General features: G+C 37.8%; 1 protein-coding gene across 1 annotated transcript in view; it reads right to left on the bottom strand.

Annotated features, from left to right (window-relative positions):
* The window catches only part of bckdhb (branched chain keto acid dehydrogenase E1 subunit beta), a 70744-nt gene that overhangs the window by 49063 nt on the left and 5920 nt on the right, over window positions 1–15761 (bottom strand). The window contains exons 3-6 of the mRNA XM_015046676.1: window positions 14875–14943; window positions 10345–10478; window positions 7020–7175; window positions 2495–2603 (exon numbers count right to left, since the gene is read on the bottom strand). Coding sequence (XP_014902162.1) covers window positions 2495–2603; window positions 7020–7175; window positions 10345–10478; window positions 14875–14943 — 468 coding nt within the window. The remainder of the gene's footprint in view (window positions 1–2494; window positions 2604–7019; window positions 7176–10344; window positions 10479–14874; window positions 14944–15761) is intronic.

The following is a 15761-nucleotide window of genomic DNA, read 5'->3' as shown; positions in this document are numbered from 1 at the left end:
ATCACGAGGAGAATCTGATGTGCCCATCTTCTCTATTTAAATCTAGTGATTTCTGAAGGGCAATATAGTATACAGACTTCATATCTGCACTCTTTTGGTTGATTGCAGTATTTATTTCCACTTTGGCTTTATGTTGTTTAGCTTTTATTCAAGTACGTTTTTTGTTAATGGAGACTGAGAATCCATTTTATTTTTGTTTTTGGTTGTTTTGTTTATTTAGTTTATTAGTTCCAGTGTTATGTGTTCTTTTGAAAATAAAGTGCATCTATCTATGGCATGAAATCGCATGCATTATTAGTCATTTCCATTAAATCAGTGTCAAAAGGTCTTGAAACAATATTATCGTTTATCGCAATAATTTTTTAGACAATCGCTCAGCACAATTTGTTATCGTGACAGGCCTACTCACGACTAAAGGAGAAACAACATTGCCGTTCCATATGCAATCTATATTAAACTAAAGTAAATATATTTAGAGGAAAAATGTGACAATGTCTATTACACATTTTGTCAATCAGATAAGTCAATCTGCTTGTGCCAGCCCACATGCTACTGATAGCGTTTTAGCTAACCTTAGCATTTTAGCTAAATTTAGCTTATGTGCTGTTGCTTTTTGTGTACCAAATGGAGTAATTCAATGTAAAGATCCCTCATATCCTGGACATTTTCATGATATGCAACAAATACAGACACAAACTATTTGATGTTTTAAGCTTTTGACACTTAAACGTGGGAACCTTACTCAGCATGAGTGTGTGTACGAGTCTGACCAATACACACACATTGGCAGGCTCCTTTTAAATTTCTTCAGAAACATCACAATATCTGTAAGCTGTAGCAGACAGAGATGCAGCAGATCTCTACGAAGGATGTAGCTGTAGTTACTGGACTGATTATGAATAAGGTCAGATGTTTTTTTAGTTTGAAATCCACAACCTGTATTCAAAGATGGTGGCAATGAAGTTTGTTATGTTTTCTGTAGTTAAAAAATTTAACAGAGATATTTAATTTCAGAATATTATTGTCTGTGTATGGGTGGGAATAATAACTGACTAATAAATATCTTCCTAAATATTTTTACCTTCTTCAACTAACGTTTACATGGCTATACACAAAAGAACTGAGCCACTATTTAACACGTTTCTTGATAACACGATGCAAATATTTCAGGTCTGGAAATCATCGATTCCAGAACGTGAAGCGTATTTGACAGGTATCTTGTCACAAATGTTCAGAAATGCAATAAAATTTGCAGCAGTCTGTGGAAAAGAAAGGCAACACATTATTCTTGTTGTACTACGTTGCGACTCCCAAAACGGATATTGCACTCAAATGAGAAATGATGCAAATAAAGCCACTGTCAACAACTCAGACACCTGCTCCCAGCTGCCCTGGTTACCCGCATCAGTCGGTGAGGTGAGGCTGCTTACCAGCACTCTATTAAATCCCACAACACTTTCAAAATTCAAAGATAAATCCACACTTGCAAAAATATTAAGGGCATCAATAATGAGAACTGTAAAAACTATGCGTGGATCTTGATGTTCTGTTACATATCCTGTAGCAGCCTGAACTACACACCAGTGGAATGAGGGAAAACATTTCCTGCCTGCTAAATCATCTGAGTATGACATTGTCACCTCCATACAAATTACCTTCATATGTCCCCTCTCCTGTCATCATGTACAATAACAATTATCTGCCTCCCTTCTAATCATCCCACAAACAAACTGTAGGAAATGGCAACACATTTTCAGTTCTGTTTTGTTGTTTTGTTTTGTCCTCCAGTTCCCAACTGCCTAAACACAGACATCCTAACGACGAGGACGAGTGTGACCAACTGATAATCCATCAGGGCCTTTTGGGCTGAACACCAAACACCGACTGATGTCAGAAGAATAGGCAGACAATAACGTAACCCCATCCGCCTGCGTGCCTGCCCGGGTTCTTGTCAGTCTGGTTTGAAAAATAAATGCAAAAATGTGCCCAAATAAATCTATAAATTTGATGTGGTCTCCATTTGTTTGAACCCCATTTTCAAAATCTTTCTTTGTTTTTTTTCTTTTTATTAAACATCACAACCTCACCGTCCCAAACAACCAGATGTGCTTTGCATATTTACTCCACAATCTTACATAACACCTTTCAAAGAGGGACTTTAATTATAATAATGGAGCTCATTTTGCTCCCCTAATTTATGCATATCAGGCAATTATTATGTAACCATGGCAGCAGTTTTTCCATCCGCTAAAAACAAGCAAGGGTTTATTGTTGTAATATGTGACTCGGAGATAGCTTTTTACATGCCCAGAGACCCCAACAAATGAGAGGAGAATGAGAAGTTATTAAAAGGAAATAATGTCAAAGCAGTGGAAGTCTCCGTTATTCTGCTGTGATAGGATCTTGGCTACCTTGTGAGCAGCCACCATTAAAGCAAAGTGATAAAAGAGCAAACAAAACACATTTCCTTTAAATGACATTTAAACAGGCTTACCTGCTGCTCTGTACAGAATCTTGGGCTCAAAGAATAAACATGGGTTGTTGTCAGCAATGCATGAAAGCAGCAGCCCTTTGGCCTGAAGTGGACTGCGAGGTATTACAACCTGAGGAACACAGGCAAATCAAATTAAATCCTAAAACTTTTTTTCTTTTTTTTTTTGGTTTATTTACTTATTTTAAACCTTCTCTAATGTACAATCACTGAAGAAGCGTTCAGAGCTCTGACTTCCTGATATTGATTTCTTTAAAAACTCTCAACAGCAACAAAGTTGTTTTTCTACTTTTTGCATAACTTGAAACTTTTATCGTTTTAGCCATAATTTTTTTTTTATGTCAAGCTACATTATTTGTTCAAAAACAGTTCAAAGTTGGAGAGTTGTTTTTCTCTTCGATGATGAAAATCTACAAAGAATAAAACTCTGCAGGTTTAAAAAAAAATTTCACACCTGGAAATGTAGTTGTGCAGTTTTATACAACATCTATTCAAACTAAGTTATTTTCAACTTATTTCAAAGAGAAAAAAAAAAACTAAAATTAACCCTCAGGTCTTATAGAGTTAAACTTTCATCATACTATACTGAAGACGTTCTGTGTAATCTATAATATGTTACATTGGGACCAAAGGCAACGTCACACTGGGTGAGAGGAACATGTTGCCATTGCATAGCTCAAGAAGATTTTACAAATGTTATATAATAATAATAATAATAATAATAAATAATATTGTTCTTAACAAGAACAATATTATTCAGTTTCACACCGTAAACTGTCATCAGCTTCTAATATTAGCATCATTAGCGCAGTTGACAAACAATAAACTGATCATAAACTGCAGTCTCAGTGAGGGTTTCCAATGTTTAAGTTATTAGTCAAATTAGTTATTAGAAACAAGTTTCTCTCAAAAACCCCAATTCAAAAACTCCTAACTCTCTCTTTAACAATAGCATTGTAAAACATTCATGAACGCCCAAATGAGCCGTTGCTTTACCCTGAAGTTATACGTTTATTACCTTCTTTCTTCTCTCCAACAATTAAGAGGTCGGGTTCAGATAGAGAGCCCCGTAATGAAAACAGAAGGGAAAACTAATTCATTCTTGAGAGGCTTTGTGTCAGATGGAGGAACCAGTAATGACAGTGTGCACAAGGATTAGCATTCAGGTTGTGTGACCTTTCTGTAGAGAAACAGCATGTCTGTTGCGCTCAGTTAACAGCTAAATTGTATAATCCATTCTCTTTGCCGATCTTCCTCAGTTGAAACTGAATGGAAATCATTGTGATCTCCTCTATCAGCCCTTGTTCACTTCAAATCCTTTTAATAAGTTGAGGCAGGGAAGTGGGATAGACAGATTAAGGCAAGTCATTTGAGTGTTTCTTATAAATTTCAGGATGTCACAGATTTTCTCACCGCTATTGCATGTGAAAGTATAAAACCATGGCATAATGGACTGTAATGACATCTAAGGGCAAAATTGTATTCATTTAAAATTGGTGATTTAGATAATAACTCTGAAAATAAAACTCAAATACCAGTTTTGAAATGAAATAAATCTGATTTTTCTTGCATTTTTTGACAAAATATATATTCTAATCAGTTTTCAATGGAAAATTCTATATTAATGTTAGAGCATTAAAATATTACTTATAACTCGTATAACGGTGATTTATCTTGGGTGATGAGGCTGCCATTATCCTAGTCTTTAGCTTCATCTGTAGCTTTATTACATTCAAGTCAGAACTTTCACTGGGTCGCAACAAAATGTTAATATTCCTTTAGATAGATGTTGGGTAAAACAGAAAGATTACATTTGTTGATATCAGGAAAACATGCGTTTCAATTCAATATCAACTGAGATTAAACCAGGTTTTCCTCACTCCTGTTTCATGAAAAATAGAAAAAGAAAAAGAAAGTTTTGTTCTCCCTGAACATCTCAGTCACTAAAATCATTAGCAGCTTTATCAATGGCAGAGAAACTCTACCCAACTGGAAAAAAATCTGGTTAATACACCAAGTCAAATTGCAGAACGCATGAAATATATCTTTCAAACAAATATTGCATCAAAGCAGTATTTGCAATTGCGATTTTGTGCACATTGAAATTGTGAGGACGACTGTGGTTGTGGATCTCTAATCAAACGAAGAAACAACTTTGGCTTATTTTCTTTAAGGGTGATGCAATTTTGACCTAAACCTGTTTGATCATCTCCTTTCTGGGAAAAGTTAACATTTGGGCAACCTCTTTCCTGATCCAACGCACCCATTTTAAACCCAGGATATTATTTAAAGAGGACTCCATCTAATTCACAGATATGTAGAGTGTACATCAGTGTTTTTCAACCTTTTTTGAGCCAAGGTACACTGTTTTAATTGAAAAAATCTCGAGGCACACCACCAACCAAAAATGTAAACAAAGATACTCTGTAGTCACCTATATTATATGTATAGTCATTCTTATCAAAGTGTCTTGAATAGGAATCAAATAAACACAAAAATGTATTTTTATCACATTTTAAATTTCTTATTTCAAATTGCATGTAACATGTCCACTTCAAAAATACACCTGAACAGGGCCACAACAATGTGGTCTATCAAAGTGTCTTGAATAGGAATCAAATAAACACAAAAATGTATTTCTTATTTCAAATTGCACATAACATGTCCACTTCAAAAATACACCTGAACAGTGTCACAACACTGTGGTATTAAATTTAAAGAAGTTGTAGAAAACTTCAAAGTGTTTTACAAACTAATCCACAAGCATTATTTAAGCTGGAATACAGAACATAATTCTTATTCTGAAAGAAGCAATAATATTTGGGAAAGATTTCACTGTTACAATATGAAGAGTTCCATGTACAAAATGTCAATATCTGTATATTTTACCCATCTAGTGTGAAACCTGTGCATGTTTGGATGAAAACAGCCGATTTCTGGCAGAAATTGAAGAAAGACAAAGCTCTTCCTCAACAGCTCTCGGTCTCTCTCTGGTTTTAGTTTTTATAGTAACCAGGCTTGAGAAGCTCACTTCACACAGACATGCTGTGGGAAATGGACCCATGTTCTTTCCAGCTACTGCTGAGCTTCACTGTCTTTTCCATCACTGTCGTCACAGTCTTGCTAGATACTTTGCTCTCACCGCTACCTGTAACATTCATGGCTCACTAATTCTCGTTTTAATGTAAAATGCTCTGTACCTACTGCCATCTAGTGGTAAGAAAATTACATGATTACACCACTAGCCACTACTACCCATGGTTTCGTTCACACCGAGCTTAAGTGCAGCGGCTTTATTTCCCTCCTGTACTGCCAGATCGACAGCCCTCAACTTAAAAGCTGCATCATATGAGTTTGAAAACATTTCTCCGTCGTGCCTGCCGTTAGCACGTGGTTGTTCTAAATGAAAATTAACGCGTTCTTCTTTGATTTACAATTTTGACTTCTAATGATTCACTTCCTGCTAGAGAGCCCCCTGGTGGTTGAAGAAAAATACACAGAAAAGCCGCACTGGGCTACAATCCGCATGGTTCAAAGTTTAGGAAAAAAGTAGCAGCTTATAGTCCGGAAAATACGGTACCATAGGTGAAATTGAATAATTTCTACGGCACACCTGACGATCACTCACGGCCAATGTTCCCTCTAAGCTGCGCGCCTGCGCAATCGCGCTCTGCTTGCACAGTCTTAGCGCACAAGAAAATCTATGCAGCGCATAAAATAAAATCCACCATAAACGTATTAATTAATATTTAATATTAGACCGAATCTAATATATTAAATTAGACCAATAATGTCTTATTCCGTACCATTTTTCAATGTAACGCAGTGAGTGACAGATGTTCAGCCAACGATACGATACGGTTTAATTATGCTATGCAGCCAATCATAGCGTTGATAGCTCTGTGTCCTGCCCGTACGCGCCTTGCAGGTTAGTTTGCCATCAACAGTGCAGCGAAGTTAAGAAACGCAACCCCTTATCATGGCGAAACGAACGGGCAGCGACACATCCGCTCACCAAGACAAAGTAAAAAAGAAATGCGGTTCTTTTAGGATGGAATGGCTGTCTGAGTATGTGCAAATAGAAGAACAAGCGGTGAAACTGGGTGAGTTTTTTTCTTTTTCGAGTGAGAAAGGTCTACTCTGCAAGACATGCAGCGAAGCCAAAGTACCAAGTGAGCTTTCACTTAAAATGAAAGACAAAGCCTTTTGTCTTTCATTTTAAGTGGGCCAAATCGCTTATATTAAAAGTAAACTAATTAAACAAAAATTGCTGCTGTGATTTGATTCTTTTAATAAGCCATGTAACTTGCTATGATTTTGAACGGGTGTGATGTGTGTGGTTACAGCGTGCACATCTGATGTTGCTCACAGTGGTCCTCAGTGTGCTCAGGGAGCTTTTGTGTATGCTCAGACACATGAAAAATTAGAGGGAACAGTGGTTGAAAAACACTGCTCTACATATCTGACATATCTACAGATCTGAAAATATTCCACCTTTCATTTTAATTTTAAAATGTGTAGCACTCACTTTAATACCAGGGCAGTGGGCAAAAAAGGCTTCGGGGCTTTGGGAGTGGTACAAGGATCCGTGGCCGACACAACCCCATGGGGCCCGGATGGTGAGGTTCCCACAGTCAAACAGGTTCCCTGAACGGTAGCGGTACTTAGCAGCTTCATTCACAATCTGCAAAGACAATAAATCAAGTTCATGTCAATTCACAGTGACTGTTAATCTTCAGCGATGTGACCCGACAGGGCAACCTGTAAAATAACTTCCTTTTTGTCGTTCAGACAATGGCATAATTTTCACTGTTCTCTAAAACAATACCTAGGATGTGTGTGATATTAATGTCTATAACTTTAAGACAAGCCGACTCTTTCCGTGGATGGTCTCATGTTTCTACTTGGACTCTGGATTTCACCGACTGTCGTGAGCTGCGAGGTGAAAACCAGAGGAATTTTATGTGAGCTTCACCAAACTATATAGAATGCAAGAAGTTCATTTTGGGCGAGGTTCAATGCCAAAAACGCTGAGGTTTCTTACAGCTCAAAACACAATGCTCGACTTTCCTAAACTTTAGTTAGTGTAGAGAGAGATCTGCAAGTATGTCTGTCAAGTAAGACGTAAAAGTATTCAGTGTTGGGACATTTTGAGCTTACTAGACAACTGTGAAATGTTGAGTTATTGTAGAGTACCAATTTGGTAACACTTTGCATAAGGCTAACATGACACTGTCATAAATGTGACATAATACCTGTCATGAACATGAAGGAGTCTCCATCAATGTTTATAACTATTGTCATGAAATGTCATTTGGTAAATAATGACACGTAATGCAAAGTTGACCATTTTAAAACACAAGTTTTAATGCAGTCTTGCATTAAAACTGTTATTATTTACCAAACAATGCAAAGCTGACACTTTTAATGCAACTATCAGTGCAACTTTGCATTAAAAGTGTCAATATCTACCAAATGATACTTCATGACAGCAGTCAAACATTCATGAAAACACCGTTATCTTCATAAAAGCTGCTATGTCATGTTTATGACAGTGTAATGTCAGTCTTATGCACACTTTATGCAAATAAAGTGTAACCTATAATTTATTTTGTTTGGTGACGATATGTTGTATATATGTATTGTTCTGGGAATGAAAAAAAGACAAACTGTTATACAATGATCATCTGTGAGGAGTGGATACCTGAAAGAAACTAAACATGGAGGTTCAGGTAATCATCCAGGGATATGTGATACTGGGCTGCTAGGTTTTAACAGTCTCAGTATGCGAGAGGTGGCTAAAGACCACACCAGAAGACAGAGAGTCTAATTTCATGAGCCGAGGCATTCTCTTTGCTATCAAAGCCACTGAAAAACCACTTTATTCATTTTACAAGCTCTTTGAGCCCTATGCTTATGGCTAGAGTTTCTAATGCTGGGCATCCTCCAAACAGTTGCTCGAGCTTTTCTCTTTGAAACTCAGGTGGAATACTACTTTGAGTTTCATGCATCTCTAAGGCCTAGTTGCCTGTATCTTTTTAAGTAGGAACACAGAAGGAAAACAGAACCTCTCGTTGTCGGTTGCTAGTTTTTTTTTTTACTCAATCTTTTTGATGCACCAAACAGGAGGCATATTCTGTAAAACAGCTTACATTATCATATATTTTGCTTTATGTTGCCTTGACAAAGGAGAGAAATTACATCCATCATGTGAAGGACAGGGTTAGACAGAATGACGTGTGTCCGAGGTAAAACCTGCTCTCATCATGCGCTAACCATCAATGTCATATTAATCTTCATGAGAAAAACAGGAGGTCATGTGCAGAAAATACTGCTTTTATAAACTATTTTTTTGTGCTACTTACTGCAGTGCAAGAAAACATAAATATTAGTTCAAACAGATTACAAGCTGAACTGATAAAGTAACCCTCAAATTTCAGAAATTGAGCAATGGGTAGTTGCTTGTGGCTCTGCCTTTACTTGGATTGGACTTCTCAGATGGTGGAGTGTTGCTCTGGACATACAAACACTGAAGCACATCTATTCTGTTCCAGCAGTCTGCCATGGGGGATGAAATGCTGAAGTCTGACCAAAATCTATTTCACGACTAATTAAGGATGCAGTGACATGAAAATTTGGGTTGATTTCGATATCCAATTAGTTTTCTTGTGTTTTCCTAAATTCTACTGATTTGTTTATTAATGTCTGCGACTGGCTGGTGGTGGTAACAGTTTAGTGCAGACTCAGAGATAGAGGCGTTATAGAACACATTAAAACTCACATACTCTGTAGAACGAGCGTATGTGAGATGTTAATTCACACAGCACAGTATTCAGTTAAATTGGCTTTAAATGGGAAGTATACAGTAAAATTGACGATTTTGAGCTTTACATCTTATTATGACGTCATCAAAAACACACTGGAGAGTTGCTTTGATTTTTTCATGCGTGATTGAGAAATAATTTTATCTCCCATGGCAACCATTCAGCTGTGCAAAGCGCCTGGGTGGACCTAGCACCACCTTCGAGGACGAAGCTCCTCAGAGCTCTTCAAGTTGAGCTTCCACCCCACAGAGCACCCCATCCACACAACTGCCCCCACTCAGCTCCTTCAGACTAGCCAGCAGCAATTAGCAAACACCTGCTGAGCTCATTATAGGAGATACTCAGTGCAACGCTGGTAAAAACGTTGTTTCAGGGTTAAAAGAGGAGGGCTGCTGTAAATACTTCTTGGAGGCAGAGTTTCAGAGGGAGCAAGAGTTTTTTTTTAAAGAGACAGAGTCCCAATTTCAAGGCGTTAAATTACGAAGTCAAATTTCCTGTGAATCATATTAGATATACAGAGGATTTTCATAACAACTGAAGGCAACATAGTTACTTGACATAATACTGCCCCTTTAACATAATTCAGTGAGTGTCCAGTGACAGACAGTGCTGTCTGTCACTGAAGTAGATGGAAAATGGTGCAAGGTTTTCACAATTTCTGGTGAATATAATCTGAAACATTCCATGAGTATGTGTCTACCCACCACTCCCAACTCAGTACTCAGGGGGCTTGAATATTAAACAAGGTGGGCGGAGTCAACACTCACTGTAATTACAGCTGAATGTCATTTGAGGTATATCTCTACCAGCTTTGCCTATCTAGGGACTGAAACTGTTGCCTGTGTTGTTCTGTCATAGTAAATCCTCACACTGAAGTTTACATTTATTACGTGACAAAGGCGTTGTCAATACTTTTAAAAGCCACTGTGTCCGTGCACATCCTGCACTGTGCAGAAACATACTATCCAGAACAACAGTATCATAAACACTGTCTGCAGATCTCGTCAGCGCACAGGTAAAGTGTCTCACCTGGTCAAATGCTGGAAAGATGTAGTCGGCAAATTGGATCTCAGCAATAGCTGTGGCACCGGCAGCAGCTGCACCAATGCCAAATCCCACAATCCCCTGCTCACAAAGAGGAGTGTTGAAGACTCTGTCCTTACCTGGGAGCAGAACCAGGAGAGAAAACAAAAAAAAAAAGTCATTGATGGGGACAAATCAGTAAGGAAGAGGAGCTAATATTTTGTAGAACGCATCCTTTCTAAAGCTGTGTTGAGAATGAGTTCAGTCTAGACTGCTGAATGAGTATATAGATGCATTTATTCATGTGGAACGACCACAATTAGGCACATGTGGAACAAATAGTAACCCAAGTCAGACATAATTGATTTATACTGATTAGCTTTTACAATCCACCTCCTTTCCCATTATATTATGTGGTCCTAAAAAAGAAAAGCATCAACGAAGAAGCACACTGATGAGGCTCCCTTAACTGCATTCAACCAATCCAGCAATATACTCACGCAACCCCCATGGAGGAAAAACAGAAAGAGAGAGAGAAAAAAAAAAACATATTTCCACTCTCCACCCTATAATCTGAAAAAGAACCACAAGAGTGGGGAAACTAAATTTGGGTTGCTAGTGTTATTTTTGTCATCTTTGTGTATTTGCCAGGCCTTTTTTCTGTTGTGCTGGGAAGCAAGCTGCTGAGCAGAGAAATTCTGCCCTTAGGTGCCCTCTGAGCTCATAAAAGTCAGCGAGCAGCCGCAGCGCCACAAATCCTTCAGAGGAATGAGCCGTAAATCAAAAGTTATCAAAAAAAACTTAGAGCCTCGTGTCGGACCCAAACAAGCGGCTTCGTGTGAAAGTTCAAGCAACTTACACGTTTTTTTTTTTTTTTTAAGGTTTATTTTGGGAGAAGGGTCGGCTAAACACATTAGCGAAACTGAAGTTATTGAATTAGCCATAACCACGACATGGTGAATTCATGCTGAACTGTCCAAACAACAGAGGACTCGGTGGACGTGTTGTTGTTGTTCTCAGGGAGACGGTACTCAGCGCTGGCCCCGGCGAGCGGCCAGCTGCTGCGGAGCCGGATCACGAGGCCAGCGCGCCGCTCTTGTGAAAAGCCATTCATATCGCGCGCGCCCTGTATTAACCTCTGCTCTGTGTAATCGCTGCAGGTGGTCGAGGTGTGTGCGCATCATCCCTTTCTGTGGCGAGAGGGATAAAAACAGCTTTGCGCTTGTCACTGTACACAAGGTTGAGATGGAAAATAATGATCCCTCTCCGAAAGGTCAGCACTTCTGACGTCAATAAAAACAAAAGGCAGGCCGGCTACATTTGGCAGGATGCGAGACTTCTGGCTTGTAAAGCCGTTCATGAAATAAAAGGAAAATGGGTTTAAAGCAGGAAAACCATAGTAGTGACTTTTTTCCCCCTCCGCGCCGCCTCCCCTCAAATAACCACTTCGGTGGCACCATTTCCTGACTCAGTCAGCTGTTTTTGTTTTTTGGGGTTTTTTTTAAGTCCTGAATTCAACCCAGACCGGTTTGATTGTCTTTGTCGTGTAATGTGGAAATATTTATTTAGATTACAGAACCGCAGGCGACCGCACCAACCAGATTTTCAAACAAAAATGGCATCTATTTAAAAATAAGGAAAACTACATCAATAGAAATGTTTGCAACTGAGGTTCCGGACTGAGACACTCGGGCCCAGTGGGTTTCCGTCTATGTCTTTAAGACGTTTTCAAAGGAAAAAACATGAACTAATCAAAGAGTCCTTACATCTGCTGGTGGAGACGAGGTTAAAAACAGGCTAAGACATGATGCCACAAACCCTGCCACTGAAACATCATTAATAAATTAACAAAACCATGAATCTGAAGGATTTTTTTTCTCTAAAATGTCCAAGCAATACAGATTTGCTGATTAGTGACGTGATTCTTCATCAAAATTATGGCCCATCTTGCATTTAAATGGAGCAAATCATATAAATGCCAGAGTTAAATAATGCTCTGGTATCATTGCATTTTTTTTTTCATTCTAATGCATAATTGTGAGTTTATTACAAAACATTGGGTCTAAGTGACTGCACACTCCCTCCTGCAGGTGGCAGTATTTCTTACTTCTACTACACTGTTGCCTCAGCCTAACTTGAAGTCAACTTGTAGTCTGTCAAACAATTGCAAAATCCAGGAGGGAACTACTGTTCAATAGAAGGTGCCTAGAAATCGATTATAAAAACAATAATCGAAAAACAAAGGAATAAAACTACTAACTCGCGATGCACTGATTTGAAAATTTGGGCCAATATCGATGTCCGATATTAATATTGCTTTACAGCCGATATTTACCAAAATTATGTACATCTCACCACCTTTTTACTGACTACTGTGAACAACATTACCACTGACATCAATTCTGCTTCAGGTTAACACCTCACAATCCTGCCCTGCATCACTATCACTGGCTGTGTTTCCATTATAAATGTATGCAAAACTTTGTCAATATTCTGCTAAAGGTGGAAAAAAAAGTTCACAACTGCAGTATTTCCATTAAATAATAATTGCAATTAAAATCACATGTGAATAAGCTTGTTCACATTAACATGCCTCGCCATCATCCTCCATCTACTTCCTGTCGACTTCTTCTACATGGTTTGTGCCAGTGGCAACATCCGGTTGTTGATTATGTGACAACTGAGGTTCCGGACTGAGACACTCGGGCCCAGTGGGTTTCCGTCTATGTCTTTAAGACGTTTTCAAAGGAAAAAACATGAACTAATGTAATGTGATAGAAGTTGTTTCTATTGCAGTTTTGAGAAAAAAAAAAACACATTTCACAACCAATAGACCACCTGATCCTAATTCCAGAACATTTTATCAAAAGTCTGTTTTTTTTTTATTATAACCATATAATTGTTGGTCATTTATTATAGCAATAAATGGTGTATGAAGCATCCCTAACAATGACATAATCACACTATTTACGTTATATTCAAATTATGCTTCATTTCATTTAACAGGTTTTTTGTTTGTTTTTTTCAATGTGTATTTACGATAGGAAACTTATGAGACTTACTTGTTACTACGTGACATTTGTTTTAAGTAAATGAGAATCAGAACTTAACGTGGATACTGCTGACAGTTTTGTTTATGGTTATTGGAGTTTACCATAAAGAAATCATTTTACACAAAGACAAGTTTGCAAAAAACTAAATATAAAAGAAAATGGAAATTTTGTTGCAGGTTAATTGCAGCCCATTATAATTAAAGATATGTTTTAAAATTGTGACTATGTCTAAATATTAACAAATTCTGACTGATTGTGTTTGGGATTATTACTCCTGCTCTTTGAGCTCTGTGGCCGTCATTGGTTGGATTTCATCATTTTTATTGAGCCAGTCTTATTTGTTGGTTTGACTCCCTCAGCTTAAAACATAAACACAGACTAAACGGCATTGCAAAGATGTGCAGCAAAATTATAGGGATAAGTCTTATAGAGCTGCCCCAGCTGTACAGAACCAGAATCACAAGAAAGGCCAAAGATATCCCTGCTGACCCAAACCACCCTCGACTGTAATTACAGGTTGCCGCCATCTGCTCGCAAATCCGTGGTAATTAAGTGCAATACAAAAACGTACAAATGCTCATTTGCCCCTGTTGGTGCCAGATTCATTAATACTTTGCAATGATAGCCATGAATAGTAACTGCTAGTAAACCAAGTTTGTATCCAGCTTGCGTGAATGTTTGGGTTATTTTTGAATTTCTGTCGAGTGCATTTGCTGTTTTTCTTTGCTTTTATTCTCTGCAGGTTTCTCTTGATCTTTGATAAATGCTGCATTTGCATTTCAAAACGTGTGAATGAAGCAATTTGACGCTTTTTTTGTAGCACAGTTGCTACTTCTAACGTTTAACCTTTGTGAAAACAGCTTAGTTTGATTCACACAGCAGCATTTATTTCCATCAGGCTTCCACTGTATTCAGCGTTTTACATGGACTGACTGGAAGCCGAAAAGGCTGACACTTTAAACACATTTTCATCAGTTAATCAATAGGTTTATTCACTCAACAAAACACACCGAGATGTACAAAAACATTGTCTTGTAACAATTCATCTACATGAGTGAAAAGGAGCAGGAAGAAGAAAAACCTCATAAAAACCTGCCCCTTTCTCAATAATTACAAAATAAATCATCATCATATTATCACTATTGTATCAAAAAACATTACAATAAAGTTTCAAGTTCATCCCTAATTTTTAGTCACTAGAATGCCTAAATAAGGCATTTCCAGGTAGATCATATTGAGGCTATTTGTAAGCCTAAAACACAAGGCGACTTGTTCTGTTGCATCAGTTTATTGTAACGAGTGTGAAAGGCTCCCCTGCTGCAACACACACGTGCAGAACGTGCAGATGGATCCTTCTGGTCCCTCAGGTGCACACTGATAATCTGACCAGCATATGAAGCGAGGGGTTAAGATTTCTGTTCTGTGCTCTGCTGCCATCTAGTGGCACAGACATACGACACAGACAGCAGGCTCAGCGTCTTACCGTATTTGTCTCTCAGGCCAACTGTGCATCGGAATACTCCTCCAAAGGCAACGTCTTCCCCGAAGATGACTGCAGAGACACAACATGCAACAGTCAGGAGGTTCGATATTTCAAAGTATGTTTGTGCATAAGCAAAAGAGAATGTAGATTAAATAGAAAAGTTCATGTCTCAACAGGAAATCCTCAAAAAGCAGTCTGAAAACCTACTACATCAACAGATCTAGTAATATTTTCAAATTTTCAGATGTGTGAGAACTTTATTTATATTAGAATTAATCAAGTATTTAAAGACTTCTTGAACTAAAATCTCTTGATTTTCACATAATTTTACACATTTTAAAAAACATTTAAAATGTGTAAAATTCTGAATTTTTTTTATATATTTTAAAGGTATATTAAAAATGTTTGTTTGTATCTACACCAACAAATTGTGATAGATTTTTCTTGCAGGATGAAGCATTTCTTTTTTTCAGTTAAATCTCTGAGAAAGTCCAATGCCATTGATGGTAAACAAATAAACAAATAAACTCCTTCCAGATGATTCAACGCCCACACAAACCAACCTGCTGGCAACAATGAGCATTATGACTCTGTGATTCCTCAGGAGTGAGAAAACTCCTGGATGTTGCAAAGACATCCACGCTGTACCTAAACTTCTCAACTTGAATTTCTACATTTAGAGAACTGATTATTAAGCAGCATTTTCCCTACAACTGAGGCCATTTTGATTAGAGACGCATCAATCCGATATTAATATTTGTATGAGTCCCGATATTAGAATAATATTAAGTATTGGGGCAGAGCTATGAAATCTTATTCCATGCTTTGTACACTGAACGATGTCATACTTTATTATTTATTTTACATTATATTTAGAATTCCTTATT

The sequence above is a fragment of the Poecilia latipinna genome, unplaced genomic scaffold, assembly GCF_001443285.1.
Source record: "Poecilia latipinna isolate Pla-1442-1.1 unplaced genomic scaffold, P_latipinna-1.0 Scaffold787, whole genome shotgun sequence".
In the NCBI taxonomy this organism is placed as follows: Eukaryota; Metazoa; Chordata; class Actinopteri; order Cyprinodontiformes; family Poeciliidae; genus Poecilia; species Poecilia latipinna.
Note: the sequence above shows the minus strand (reverse complement) of the source record. Positions and strands in the feature narration are given on the sequence as shown.